Genomic DNA, 15466 nt, shown 5'->3' on the forward strand with positions numbered 1-15466 from the left:
GGGTTGGGTTTTTTTTCAGTTTAAATACACCTAAGAAAAAGTGGCAGCTTCAGCATTGCAGCCAGGGAACGTAGAATAAAAATTGTCACTAATACATTGCAAGTTTGCTTAAAAGTTTTAATTCATTTCTAGGAAAGAATGAGAGGCTGGTTTTGCATTTAAGTCCTAAAAAGTAGAATGCAAACAACTTAGAGTGATTTTGAAAGTAATTGCATCACTTTAAGCACAGTTTATGAGCCCTGTTGCAGTTCATTATAAAACCAATTTATTACTTGCGGTGATATTAATAATCCTAATAGAATTAAAAGTGGAAAACATGATTAAAAGCAGTCCTTCAGACAAAAACTCTAATCAAGGGAACTTTCAAGATCCAAATGTAAATTCCAGATGAGGACACTGATTTTTGAACAAGATTACGAAGTCAAACCCTTTTTTTTTTCCTTAAAAAGAAGAAATGCCATTAGATGTGATTGTTACATGCTCAGCGATTCATGGGCCTGCTTGTGTACTTTGTGAGATATGAATTATTTAGGAAGAAAAATCACAATAATTTTGTTGTTACTCAAGAATTTATAGGTTGACAGAAAAACAATTACGCAGCCCCTGGAGCTGGTCTGAAGGGGTACAGGAGCATCATAAACCACACACAGCCCAACTGCTGGAGTTACCTTGTCACTGTGCACCATGTAATCTGCTTTTTTTCAACATTTATCCATCATTTCAAACAAAATATTTATTAATTTAGCCTAAATCAAGTTTACTGTTGTTTTCTTTCAGTCCAAGGCGAGTTTACTGTGGAAAAAAAAAAAAAAAAAAGAGCTTTAAAAGATCTGTTTGAGGCCAGTGAATCTCCCTGGGAACTGAAAATAAGACGAATTTATTTCCTGAGATTTGGGTCCTTTCTTCTTCCAGAGGAACTGCAGAGTGCCTGGGAGGGGCAGTGGTGGAAGTGCTGGAAGTTTTGATGCCATTTTTCAGAAATCTGCATCTGCCCACGCTGCACTTGGTGAGTCTTTCCAGGAGAGGCATTTCAGGGAAGAATGCCTTCAGAAAGCCTGGACACTGCTGACCTATTTTTCACAAGCCCAAGGGATCTCAGTTTGCTGCTCTCACAGGCAATTGAAAGGAAAAAAAAAAAGTGAATTTCACCATGGTATGTTATTTATAAATACAGAAAGTTAGGTATTAGTATCTTTCCAAAAAAGCAGGAAAACCTGTGCTCCTAAAACAACCATCAGGTGCCATTTTTCTCTAGGAAAATGAGGGTTTGTCCTTTGTTATTTATAATTCCAACCTAGGAACTGGTGCAGGGATGATAAATTGAAGAGATCCTGATTCCTCCAGGTGTGTTTTATACTCGGAGTCTGAATGACAGGTAAGGTGGCACAGCACGGGTAACACAATATTCTGAAATATTTTGAGAGGTAAATGGGAATTATTTAGCCTGTTACGTGATAAATACACATTATTCCTAGGTCATAGCTGGAAAAACTCTGGTAATGATGAGGTGAATGGAGATGCTGAGTAGGATCCAGGATGAAATCGTAGCACTTCCTATCCTCAGCATCTCCCCTGCGCCTCTGCCCTTTTATCCGAGGGGATTGGAGGAATTGGGAATCCTGATGCTGGTTTTAATTCACTGCAGCTCCTGCTGGGAGCTTTCCATGATCCACTCCTGAGAGTGAGCTCCCACCTCCCTCCTCAGGGCGAGGAAAGCCTGAATCCACACCCTGGGACAGGAATATTCAAGAGCACGGCCAGCCCTGGGGAGTCAGCTCTGCTTTCCCTCCCTCCAGCTTCTACAGAGTTCTGGTGGAGGGGCCCAAAACTCCACTACAGGCTGTTTGTGACACAGCGAAGATAGAAAATGGCTCGTGGTGGGCGACTTCCTTTGCAGTGGGAATTAAACAACTAATAACTTCTTTCCTTGCCTTTGGAGGGCCCTGCAAAATTATCCCGCTAAGCAAATCACTGTGAGACAGCATTTTTCCATCCTCACCGAGACTCCTGCGGGATGATAATGGTTTTTCCCGCCCCTCCTGCGTCAGCATTCTGCTTTTCCCTGGAAAAAATAAATATTTATTTCCTTGCCGTGGCCACCTCGGGATGCTCCGAGCCCTCTCCAGCGGCGCTGGAAAGCAGCAGAGAGCAGCAGCACACTGCAAGTGGCAGCTGCTGGGAGCCACCGAGGGAGGATGTTTCCCCCTCACAGATAAAAACCAGAATTTAGAGGAGTTGGGGGCTCCACCGTGCCGTAATTAAAGCGTTGATACGTCGTTCTTTGCAGATTTGGGGTGGTGTCTCCTCCTGGGTAGACGTGGCTTTGGAGATGTGGTTATAAACGTTGTGCTGTCTGAATTTAGTGGGGAAAATCGGGCTGCTTCGTTGTTTATGAATGGGGATTCTGGAATCCTCGTACTGGGAACTTGAACTTTTTCAGGGGAGGTTCTTGGGCTGCTCAAATGCAGAGCTCGGAGAATGTTTCATGTTAAAGAATCACGGATTGTGTTCTCGCAACACCAATGTGCCCCAATATTCCAGTATTAAGGAATAATACCTAAATATAAATGTTGGTGACATCTCATAGCAAAACTTCTGCAGGATGATAGATTAAATAGCATATGTTTCAAATGGTGCATTTCAAATGAAAATTTCTGATTCGACTTGGGTTTTAAAGAAGTCTGTGGCAAAACCAAACCTGTATCAATAAATGTGTGATGTGCTGTACTTCTTAAGGTATAAAAACCCTTCAAGTTTGATTACACACACCAGAAATAGGGATTAAGGTTATGATTAGCCCTGGAAAATCGACGTAATATTTATGCAAATTTGGCAAATTGAGTTGGTTCTCCCCATAGTCTCGTAAATGAAGAAGACATTTTAGAAAAATTGCGGGTCTATAGAAATTCCATCATTTTGTGTCCTATTCTTTAAAATTTAATGGAAAATGAATCTGATTGAAATGGAGCTGAGTGAAAGGTACACAGGGACTGCAGGTAAAAGGTTCATTTGAGCAGAAAGATGTCTGTGTGAGCACCACCAGTCCCTCAGATCCTTAGGAGCTGGGGCTCTATTAATTTTTAGTATAGGAACTAAATTATAAAGTTATTGAACAGAGACAGAATTTATCTCTGTTAATGGCCATTGAATTATTATTTTTTTTTCCTAAAGCTCAGACAAAGCAGAATTCGAATATGAAGGAGCTTGAAGACGTTTCAGGAATTAAATGTACCTCCCATTCCCCCCCTCTAAATTGATAAAATAACTCAAATAGTCCAGTTTGTCAGAGATGATAATGTGAGAGAGTGTGATAAAATGCACAGATCAATAGCCCACAATTGAGATTAATGCTGTTCTCTTAAGAAAAAAAAAAAGAAGTGGGTTGTTTCACGCTGCAGAGCTGTGCGGAGCCGAGAGCGTTCCCTGTGACTTGTGGCAGTGAAAAGCGTGTTTTAAAAGCTGAATTTGGTGTTCTGTGACTGCAGAGCTGTCAAAACACCTTCTCTGTTGCTGAGGCGGGCGGGGATTTTCTTCCATCAGAAAGATGGATCGTGCTTGGACCGGGCTGGGGTCAGTTGCGTCTCTGACACACAGGGGAAACTCAGTGATGCCAGAACTGAACCGGGACATCCGCTGGAGATCTGGGATGTGGAGGAACGGTGATGTGTGGGACAGCTGCTCCGGGTGCCTTCACTGTTCCTGCAGGTGTTGGGCTGCTCTAGAGCCCATTCCCAGTGCCCATTCCCAGTACCCGTTCCCAATGCCCATTCCCAGTGCCCATTCCCAATGCCCATTCCCAGTGCCCATTCCCAGTGCCCATTCCCAGTACCCGTTCCCAGTGCCCATTCCCAGTGCCCATTCCCAGTACCCGTTCCCAGTACCCGTTCCCAGTGCCCATTCCCAGTGCCCATTCCCAGTACCCGTTCCCAATGCCCATTCCCAGTGCCCATTCCCAGTGCCCGTTCCCAGTGCCCATTCCCAGATCACGTTCCTGGTTCCTATTCCCAGATCCCATTCCCGGTGCCCATCCCTGATGCCCATTCCCGGTTCCCATTCCCGGTGCCCATCCCTGATGCCCATTCCCAGTTGGCTCCGCAGGACCCCGAGACAGAGATGGGCAGAGCCGGGCACAGAACCCCGGAGGCTGGGACATCCCTTGGGGGTCACCGAGCCCAACCCTCACCCACCACCCCCAAACCCCGCCGTGTCCCCGAGTGCCACGCTCGGACATCCCCGGACACTTCCAGGGGCTGTGAGTGCCCCGGCTCCCCGGGCAGCGTGGCTGTGGTTGTGTTTGTTTGTGTTGTGTTTGTGTTGTATGTGTTGTGTGGTTTGTGTTTGTGTTGTTTGTGGTTGTGGTTGTGTTAGTGTGTATATTTGTGTTGTGTCTGTGTTTGTGTTGTGTTTCTGTATTTGTGTCTGTGTGTGTTTGTGTTGTGTTTGTGTTGTGTTTCTGTATTTGTGTTTTGTTCGTGTTTCTGTTGTGGTTGAGTTTGTGTTGTGTTTGTGTTGTTTGTGGTTGTGTTAGTGTATATTTGTATATTTGTGTTGTGTTGTGTCTGTGTGTGTGTTGTGTTTCTGTTTGTGTTTGTGTTCTGTTTCTGTATTTGTGTCTGTGTGTGTTTGTGTTTCTGTTCTGTTTCTGTATGTGTCTGTGTGTGTTTGTGTTGTGTTTCTGTATTTGTGTCTGTGTGTTTGTGTTCTGTTTCTGTATGTGTCTGTGTGTGTTTGTGTTGTGTTGTATTTGTGTTTTGTTCGTGTTTCTGTTGTGGTTGAGTTTGTGTTGTGTGTTTGTGTTGTTTGTGGTTGTGTTAGTGTGTATTTGTGTTGTGTCTGCGTGTGTGTTGTGTTTACGTTTGTGTTTGCGTTGTGTTTCTGTATGTGTACCTGTGTCTGTGTGTGTTGTATTTGTGTGTATTTGTCTGTGTGCGTTGGGATAACCGGGAGCGATCCCCGGGCTCCCCCGCAGCCCCAGCCGCTCCCTGTGACCCACGGGCACCGCTTCCACCGGGAATCCCGGCCTGGGCTGGGCCGGGCCCGGCCGGATTCGCCTTTAGCTGCGCCGCTCCTCTCAAAACACAGCGCACAATAGGCGGAAAACAACGCGGAGCGCTGGCGGAGCCGGAGCCGCCTCCTCCCGGCCCCTGGCACCGCCTCCCCTTCCTCCTCCTCCTCCTCCTCCTCCTCCCGCGGCCGCCGCCGCACATCCCCTCCTCCCGGGGCTCCGTTTTGGTTCCGGGGCAGCGGCTCCTTCCTGCGGGAGGGCGGTGCAGGCTGTGCCCGGCCCGGCCCGGCCCGGCGCGGCCGCAGCATGTGAGCCCGCGGGGCGGGGATGCTCTGGCTGCTCTGCGGCCCCTGCGGCGCCATGGACAGCCAGGCGCTCGTCATCCGCATCAGGATCCCCGACGGAGCCGCCGTGGACTGGACCGTGCACTCCGCGCCGCAGCTGCTCTTCAGGGATGTGCTGGTGAGCGAGTCCGGCCCGGCCCGGGATTCCCTGCCAGCCGGGGATGTCACCGGGACCCCTCTGCCAGCCCGGGGATGTCACCGGGATTCCCTGTGCCAGCCCGGGGATGTCACCGGGATTCCCTCTGCCAGCCGGGGATGTCACCGGGACCCCTGTGCCAGCCGGGGATGTCACCGGGACCCCTCTGCCAGCCGGGGATGTCACCGGGATCCCTCTGTCAGCCCGGGGATGTCACCGGGACCCCTCTGCCAGCCCGGGGATGTCACCGGGACCCCTGTGCCCGCCGGGGATGTCACCGGGATCCCTCTGTCAGCCCGGGGATGTCACCGGGATTCCCTGTGCCAGCCGGGGATGTCACCGGGACCCCTGTGCCAGCCCGGGGATGTCATCGGGATCCCTCTGCCAGCCGGGGATGTCACCGGGACCCCTCTGCCAGCCCGGGGATGTCACCGGGATTCCCTGTGCCAGCCGGGGATGTCACCGGGATCCCTCTGCCAGCCCGGGGATGTCACCGGGATTCCCTCTGCCAGCCGGGGATGTCACCGGGACCCCTGTGCCAGCCCGGGGATGTCACCGGGATTCCCTGTGCCAGCCCGGGGATGTCACCGGGATTCCCTCTGCCGGCCGGGGATGTCACCGGGACCCCTGTGCCAGCCGGGAATGTCACCAGGACCCCTGTGCCAGCCGGGGATGTCACCGGGATCCCTGTGCCAGCCGGGGATGTCACCGAGATTCCTGTGCCAGCCGGGGATGTCACCGGGATTCCCTGTGCCAGCCGGGGATGTCACCGGGACCCCTCTGCCAGCCCGGGGATGTCACCGGGATCCCTGTGCCAGCCCGGGGATGTCACCGGGATCCCTCTGCCAGCCCAGGGGATGTCACCGGGACCCCTCTGTCAGCCGGGGATGTCACCGGGACCCCTCTGTCAGCCGGGGATGTCACCGGGACCCCTCTGCCAGCCCAGGGGATGTCACCGGGACCCCTCTGCCAGCCCGGGGATGTCACCGGGATCCCTGTGCCAGCCCGGGGATGTCACCGGGATCCCTGTGCCAGCCCGGGGATGTCACCGGGATTCCCTGTGCCAGCCCGGGGATGTCACCGGGACCCCTCTGCCAGCCCGGGGGATGTCACCGGGACCCCTCTGCCAGCCCGGGGATGTCACCGGGACCCCTCTGCCAGCCCGGGGATGTCACCGGGACCCCTCTGCCAGCCCGGGGATGTCACCGGGACCCCTCTGCCAGCCCGGGGATGTCACCGGGACCCCTCTGTCAGCCCGGGGGATGTCACCGGGACCCCTCTGCCAGCGCGGGGGATGCCACCATCCCCGGCTCTGTTTTTGCCGTGTGTTTTGGCGGAAAGTTTTAATGGGAGAGTGGATTTTGTGTAGGGATTGACAAAAACCCCGTCCCGGGCTTCGCCGGCGTTCGGAGGTTTCGGGAGGAGCTGGGGGATCCCAGCAGGAGCGTGGTGCCGTGGGTTGGGCTGGAAGGAGCCTTCAGAGTCCCCAGCTCCGCTCCTCTCCAGATCAGGCATCCCCTCCTCGCTGAAGTCGTGCTTTGGGAAGGAAGGAAGGAATATTCCCTGCTCAGGAAAAGCGTCGGGCTCTGCGCCTGGGCTGGGGCTCCTGGTGGCATTTCCCTGCCCGGGCTGGGGCTCTGTGGTGTCCCCCTGTCCCTCAGCCCCTTCCCTGCTGTGATTTTTTGGTCCATCTGCGCACAGGGGTGCTCCAGAAATGGGAGTGGGTGTTTATCCCGTTTCTTCACTGCATCCTTAGCCTGAAGAAAAACTCGGTGTGCAGTTGTGCTGGCTTGAAGGCAAAACCAGCGAGAGACTCCAAGTCAGAAAAAACAATTTAATAGGAGAGGAAAAAAAAAAAAAAAAAAAAGTAAAATAAAAACACATGCAATGGTACAAAAGATCACTGACAGAGTCAGAATACAACCTGAAACCGTGGTGGTGGCAGTCCAGATGAAGTGGTCTTGTTGAAGCAGTGTTCTTGCAGAAAGGTCTGGTAGCTCTTGTCCTCTGGGAGTCCAGTGGGTAAGGCTGCCTGTGCTGTCCCAAGGCCCCGATTATATCCAGGTGGGAATGCTTGGCTCCTCCCCCTGGGTGGAGCATCTCACAATGGACTGATATCATTTTATCAGTTTTGCAATGGGTCCTTGATTGCCTATTAAACAGAGATAGCTCCTGGGGAGAGTTATCTATGAGTCATGCAGGACGGTATTGATGGGCCATTAACAGAAGATAGTCTGGAGGGAGGGGGCACGGGAAACAGTGGTGCACAACAACATTTCATGTAGATGGTGATAGAATACATACTTTGGGCACATTTTACATTGTAACCTAGGACATAATCCACCCCTTATTCTATGACCATCTACATTATACCTAAATTAATACATTCTTACAGCTAGATAGATAAATATACACATATACAGAATGAAACCCTACACTCAGTTCTCACTTAAAATTAGGTCTCCCTGTGGTACACAACGGGTTTCCCCATCTTTCTGCATTACCCACCAAGTGGAACCAGGTCCTTGAGCAAAAACAATCCCACGGATGGGTCTGCCTTTGCTTGATGTGGGATTAATCCAAACAGTTTTTCCTAAGATGCCTTTCATGTGTACCACAGGGACTTTATCTCCATCCACTGTGTGCAAGGGTTCAGACTGGGCAGGACCAGCTCGATTGATTGACCCTCGAGTGTTGACCATCCAGGTGGCCTTTGCTAAGTTCAGTTCCCAATTTTTGAAAGTCCCCCCACCGAGCGCCTTCAGGGTAGTCTTAAGTAACCCATTGCACCGTTCAACTTTCCCGGCAGCTGGTGCATGATAAGGGATGTGATATATCCATTCAATGCCATGTTCTCTAGCCCAGGTGTTTATAAGGCCGTTCTTGAAATGGGTCCCATTGTCTGATTCGATTCTCTCAGGAGTGCCATGTCTCCACAAGACCTGCTTTTCAAGGCCTAAGATAGTATTCCGAGCAGTAGCATGAGGTACAGGGTAGGTCTCTAACCATCCAGTGGTGGCTTCCACCATAGTTAGCACATAGCGCTTGCCTTGGCGGGTTTGGGGAAGGGTGATGTAGTCAATCTGCCAGGCCTCCCCATACCTGTACTTCAACCATCGTCCACCGTACCACAGAGGCTTTACCCGCTTGGCCTGTTTGATTGCAGCGCAGGTCTCACAGTTGTGGATGACCTGTGAGATGTTGTCCATAGTAAGGTCCACCCCTCGGTCACGGGCCCATCGGTATGTTGCATCTCTCCCCTGATGACCAGACGCATCATGGGCCCAACGGGCTAAGAATACTTCTCCCTTGTGTTGCCAGTCTAGATCCACCTGTGATACTTTCACCTTGGCGGCTTTGTCCACCTGCTCGTTGTTGTGATGCTCTTCATTAGCCTGACTCTTGGACACATGTGCGTCCACGTGTCGAACCTTAACGGTCAGCTTCTCTACTCGGGCGGCGATGTCTTGCCAAATCTCAGCAGCCCAGATGGGTTTCCCTCTGCGCTGCCAATTGGCCTTTTTCCAGCGGTTCAGCCATCCCCACAGAGCATTAGCTACCATCCACGAGTCGGTGTAGAGATAGAGTCTTGGCCACTTCTCTCGTTCGGCAATATCTAAAGCTAGCTGGATGGCTTTAAGTTCTGCAATTTGACTTGATCCACCTTGTCCTTCAGTAGCTTGTGCAACTCGTCGTGTGGGGCTCCATACTGCAGCCTTCCATTTCCGGTTAGCGCCTACAATTCGGCAGGAACCGTCAGTGAAAAGGGCATATTGTCTTTCAGTCTCCGGTAGCTCGTTATACGGTGGGGCTTCCTCGGCACGTGTCACTTGTTCTTCCTCTTCTTCAAAAGATAATCCAAAAGTCTCACCTTCAGGCCAGTTAGTTATAATTTCTAGAATCCCAGGGCGATTCGGGTTTCCAATACGGGCGCGCTGTGTGATGAGGGCAATCCATTTGCTCCATGTGGTGTCAGTGGCATGATGCGTGGAAGGAACCTTTCCCTTGAACATCCATCCCAGCACTGGTAGTCGAGGTGCCAAAAGCAGCTGCGTTTCAGTGCCAATTACTTCTGAGGCAGCTTGAAGTCCTTCATAGGCGGCTAAGATTTCCTTCTCTGTGGGAGTGTAGTTGGCTTCAGATCCTCTGTAGCTTCGGCTCCAGAATCCCAGTGGTCGGCCCCGAGTCTCCCCAGGCACCTTCTGCCAAAGACTCCAAGACAGGCCATTGTTCCCGGCTGCTGAGTAGAGCACGTTCTTCACCTCTGGTCCCGTCCTCACTGGGCCAAGGGCTACCGCATGAGCGATCTCCTGCTTGATCTGGGCAAAGGCTTGCTGCTGTTCAGGGCCCCAGTGGAAATCGTTCTTCTTGCGGGTGACCAGGTAGAGAGGGCTCACAATCTGGCTGTACTCAGGAATGTGCATCCTCCAGAAACCTATGGCGCCTAGGAAAGCTTGTGTCTCCTTCTTGCTGGTCGGTGGGGACATGGCGATGATCTTATTGATGACCTCAGTGGGAATCTGCCGCCGTCCATCTTGCCACTTTACTCCCAGGAACTGGATTTCTTGGGCCGGTCCCTTCACTTTACTTCGCTTAATGGCAAAACCAGCTTTCAGCAGAATCTGGATGATCTTTTCTCCTTTCTCAAAGACTTCCCCTGCTGTGTTCCCCCATACAATGATGTCATCAATGTACTGTAAATGTTCAGGAGCCTCACCTTTTTCCAGTGCAGTCTGGATCAGTCCATGGCAGATGGTGGGGCTGTGTTTCCACCCCTGGGGCAGTCGGTTCCAGGTGTACTGTATGCCCTTCCAGGTGAAGGCAAACTGGGCCCTGCACTCTGCTGCCAAAGGAATGGAGAAGAAGGCATTGGCAATATCAATGGTCGCATACCACTTTGCTGCCTTGGACTCTAGCTCGTACTGAAGCTCCAACATGTCTGGCACAGCAGCACTTAGTGGTGGGGTGACTTCATTCAGAGCACGGTAATCCACAGTCAGTCTCCATTCTCCACTGGACTTACGCACTGGCCATATAGGGCTGTTGAAAGGTGAACGAGCCTTGCTGACCACCCCTTGGCTCTCCAGTTTCCGAATCATCTCATGGATAGGAGTCACAGAGTCTCTGTCGGTGCGGTATTGCCGTCGGTGTACTGTTGTTGTGGCGATTGGTACCTGTTGTTCTTCAACTCTTAGTAGTCCCACAGCACAGGAGTCATCTGAGAGACCAGGCAAGGTACTCAGTTGTCTGATGTCTTCTGTCTCTACAGCAGCTATCCCAAAAGCCCAGCGATATCCTTTTGGATCTTTGAAGTATCCATTTCTGAGGTAGTCTATGCCAAGGATGCATGGGGCCTCTGGGCCAGTCACGATGGGGTGTTTTTGCCATCCATTCCCGGTTAAACTCACTTCGGCCTCCAATACAGTCAGCTGCTGGGACCCTCCTGTCACTCCAGAAATAGAAATGGATTCTGTTCCTACATACCTTGATGGCATCAGGGTACATTGGGCACCAGTGTCAACCAAAGCCGTATATTTTTGTGGGTCAGATGTGCCAGGCCATCGGATCCACACAGTCCAATAGATCCGATTGTCCCTTTCCTCTACCTGGCTAGAGGCAGGGCCCCCCTATTCCTGGTCATGGTACACGTTGCTTTCTTCCTGTAAATATGTTCCTGAGGTCCCTTCAAGTGGATCAGTCATATCATTCTTCTTATACTGTCTGGGGTTCTGTGCCTTTGAGACTGGAGCAATGTTGGCTCTAGATGAGCTCTTCGTGGTAGGTGTCTCTCTCTTCAGTTCACGTACCCGGGCTGCTAAGGAGGAGGTGGGTTTTCCATCCCAATTCCTCATGTCTTCTCCATGTTCCCGAAGAAAAGACCAGAGGTTACCCCGTGGAGTGTATGCTCTCTCCCTGGCTGGTGGGTACCTGCTCCTAATGGCAGAGACTCTTGTTGGTTCTGGCGAGATGTGGTAAATTTCTTCCTTAAGTTCCTTTTTTAGTTTCTGATGGCCCTCTTCAATCAAGCTCCGGACTTGCTCAGCCAGCCTTGTTTCCACGGATGAGACATGGGTACGAAATGGGGCGGTGACAGTATCCTCGTAAATTCTTAGTTTATTGACCAAGACGCCCACCTTGTCCTCACCTTCCCTCCATTGCAGCGTTGCCAGGTAACGGGAGTACATCTCTGGTCCAAGCCGTGCAAATCTCAACCACATCTGCGATGTGCACTGGACATCATCTGGGCTTTTAGGAAATCTCTCGTCTTCTGAGAAAATGATCTCCAGCACAGCCAATTCCCTCAGGCATCGGGTACCTTGTTCCATTGTGCTCCATTTTCCTTGGTGCACCTGGAGGTCTTCTTTACAAAGGTATCTGTCCCTCACACTTGTTAGCAGTCGCCGCCAGAGGCTGAGAGTTTGTTGGGTTCTCCCGATCCCCTGGTCAATGACCACATCCCGAGACAGCGATCCCAGTTGCCTGGCCTCACTTCCATCCAGAATGGTGTCATTGGCTGCAGCGTCCCAGATGCGGAGCAGCCAGGTTAGGATGGACTCGTTTGTCTGGCGGGTGAATTCCCTCCGCAGGTCACGCAGTTCACCCAGGGATAGAGAGCGGGTGATGATCTCTGGCTCTGTCTCTTCTGCTGGGTGCGAAGGTCCTGCCACATCCTCATCAGTCATTATGCGGACTGATTTGCTCTTTGATTTCTTCTTCTGAACAGGGGCAACTGCCACTGGTTTAGGTTGTTCTGCTTCGGTGACAGTTTGTGTGGAGATGCTGATGGCACTTTTGGTTTCTTTCTCCTCTGTGACAGCTTGTGTAGACACTGACACTGTTGCTTTGTTTTTGGTTCCTTTCTCCTCTGTGATGGTCTGAGTAGATGCAGAAACTGTTGCTTTGTTTTTGGTTCCTTTCTCTTCTGTGATGGTCTGAGTAGATGCAGAAACTGTTGCCTTGTTTTTGGTTCTTTTCTCTTCTGTGACAGTCTGCATAGATGCGGTTCCTGTTTCCTCTACGACAGTTTGTGTAGACACGGATGCCGTTGTTTTGCATTTGTTTCTTTTTCCCTCCTCCTCAAGGAGACGCTGCACCACCCCATGTAGTGTTTGATTTCTAAACATGGTGCAGGCCGTGCAGAGAAGGCAAAGCAGAACTAACAACAATATTATGCTGTCCTTGGCACCTAGAGAGAACTCAATACTTTTGAAAACTGCTGTGCCATACCTAAAAGACTGGAAAAAATCATTCTTTACCCCTCCCCACAGGGGCTGGGTGCGATTATTGAGAGCCCAGATGTAGCATTCTGGACCAGGACAAGAACACAAAATAGAGTATATATTCCGAATGATGCTCATTGCCTCAGAGGTTATCATACAATAAACATAATAGACCAATACAGCAATTCTGGTACCATACCCTGGTCTACACATGAGCATTAAGACCGGCAAATACTGCCCCATGTGTGGGAAAATGTAGAGAGCTAGGTATAAGATATATGAAAGCATGTTGAGCATCATAGCGGACAGCTGTTTCTTTTTTCCTCACTACAAAATTGTAATTCTGACTTTTCTCAGTACCTCCTGCCCCACGTTGGGCGCCAAAATATATGTGCTGGCTTGAAGGCAAAACCAGCGAGAGACTCCAAGTCAGAAAAAACAATTTAATAGGAGAGGAAAAAAAAAAAAAGTAAAATAAAATAAAACACATGCAATGGTACAAAAGATCACTGACAGAGTCAGAATACAACCTGAAACCGTGGTGGTGGCAGTCCAGATGAAGTGGTCTTGTTGAAGCAGTGTTCTTGCAGAAAGGTCTGGTAGCTCTTGTCCTCTGGGAGTCCAGTGGGTAAGGCTGCCTGTGCTGTCCCAAGGCCCCGATTATATCCAGGTGGGAATGCTTGGCTCCTCCCCCTGGGTGGAGCATCTCACAATGGACTGATATCATTTTATCAGTTTTGCAATGGGTCCTTGATTGCCTATTAAACAGAGATAGCTCCTGGGGAGAGTTATCTATGAGTCATGCAGGACGGTATTGATGGGCCATTAACAGAAGATAGTCTGGAGGGAGGGGGCACGGGAAACAGTGGTGCACAACAACATTTCATGTAGATGGTGATAGAATACATACTTTGGGCACATTTTACATTGTAACCTAGGACAGCAGTGATGCTTTCTGCGGCAGTGCCCTCCTCACCTCCCATCCCCATCCCCAGGGGCTCTGCGTGCCCCTCTTTCTCCGAAGGAAACCTTCCCACACGTGCATGCTCAGTTTTTCCTTCTGTTACTAGCGCCGGAGGGAGATTTTGTGGATGTTGATTCCAGGTTTTGATGCTGCAGAAAGGGCACGTGGGGGTTACAGGGAAATGTTCAGTGTCGGGCCTAGAGGGTCGCAGAAGGGGTGACAGAAATTCCAGCTTTCATTTTTCCAACATGTAGCGTTATCCACGATTTTCTGTAGGTGGAGGAGTGGGAGCAGAGCTTTTGACAGACCAGGGAGGTTTTGGGGAGGGGCAGTTTCCCCTTGGTGCTTACGCAACAAACCTGGGGTGACCCTTAAACAAAAGCGGAGCAAATGATTTTTTTTTGTCTGTTTTTTCCACGCTCTTCTTCATGTTTTCCGTTTCTTTTTTTTTTTCCCAAAATGAAGTGAAACAACCCCTGAGGCTTGGACTATGCTTTGCTATTCCGGAATTATTGCAGATTTAGGTTGGTTCCTTCAAAGAAAGCAGGGAAATTGCGGTCAGTGGGTGACAGAGGATCTTGAGTGACGCTGGCAGTGACCTCGAGCCACGTGGCAGTGAAACGATGAGGAAGGAGGGCAAGTCAGGCAAGCTTGGAGCCTGGAACGTCTCAGAGCTCATGGCTTTTCACTGCTGAGATGGTTTTAAGGCTCTACCAGCAAAGATTTTAAGGATTTACCAGCAAAAAAAAAAAAAAGAAATCTGGGTTGGGGCAGGGCTGTGGAACTGGAGGTGTTGGTGTGGTTTGGCTGAATGAGGATCTCTTGGGGAACAGGCAGAGGGATCATGCCAGGGTCACTGGTTTTGTTCAAAATCACAGTTTCTGTCATGCTCATGTTCAGTAGTGAGAGAATTGGGGGATTATTTGGGTTAGAAGGGACCTTTAATCCCACCCCTTGCCATCAGGGACACCTTCCACTGTCCCAGGGTGCTCCAAGCTGGCCTGGGACACCCCAGGGGCAGCCAGAGCTGCTCTGGGCACCCTGTGCCACTGTTTCTGTGCTGGCACACCTCTGGTGGTGATGAGAATTTTCAGTTATCCCCTGCTGCATTGGGGTGCTGATGGTTGTGTTCCAGGAGGGGCCATCACAGCATTCACCTGTACTAAATTAGTCAGATAAATAAATAAGGAATTAAATGAAATAAAGCTCTGACCCACTCAGGAGTTGGGGGGGGGGGGTCATCAGATAAATACAGGAATTAAATGAAATCAAGTTCTGATCCACTCAGGAGTGGGGGGGTCAGATAAATACAGGAAATAAATTAAATAAAGCTCTGATCCACTCAGGAGTGGGGGGTCAGGTAAATACAGGAAATAAATGAAATCAAGTTCTGATCCACTCAGGAGTGGGGGGTCAGGTAAATACGGGAAATAAATGAAATCAAGTTCTGATCCACTCAGGAGTGGGGGGTCAGGTAAATACAGGAAATAAATGAAATCAAGTTCTGATCCACTCAGGAGTGGGGGGTCAGGTAAATACGGGAAATAAATGAAATCAAGTTCTGATCCACTCAGGAGTGGGGGGTCAGGTAAATACAGGAATTAAGTGAAATAAGGCTCTGACCCACTCAGAGGAGCTGGGTCTGTCACCGCCTGGGAGTGGGAGGGCAGGAATGGGGCTGACCCCTCCTCTGGGTGATTCCTCTCACCTGGCAGGCAATTCCAGAGGGTTCCTCTGCTGGAGGAGCAATTAATGGAGAGTTCAGGTGTTCCCCATTGAGGTGATCACAGGGGGACA

General features: G+C 50.5%; 1 protein-coding gene across 3 annotated transcripts in view; it reads left to right on the forward strand.

The window, feature by feature from the left end:
• The first annotated feature begins 5280 nt into the window (after positions 1–5280).
• MAP2K5 (mitogen-activated protein kinase kinase 5) overlaps positions 5281–15466 on the forward strand; it is a 133772-nt gene continuing 123586 nt past the window's right edge. For all 3 annotated transcript variants that reach the window (XM_040077340.2, XM_040077342.2, XM_040077343.2), the window contains exon 1: positions 5281–5467. In XM_040077340.2, the coding sequence (XP_039933274.1) occupies positions 5333–5467 (135 nt within the window). In that variant the 5' untranslated portion in view covers positions 5281–5332. The remainder of the gene's footprint in view (positions 5468–15466) is intronic.

The sequence above is a fragment of the Hirundo rustica genome, chromosome 13, assembly GCF_015227805.2.
Source record: "Hirundo rustica isolate bHirRus1 chromosome 13, bHirRus1.pri.v3, whole genome shotgun sequence".
Lineage (NCBI taxonomy): Eukaryota > Metazoa > Chordata > Aves > Passeriformes > Hirundinidae > Hirundo > Hirundo rustica.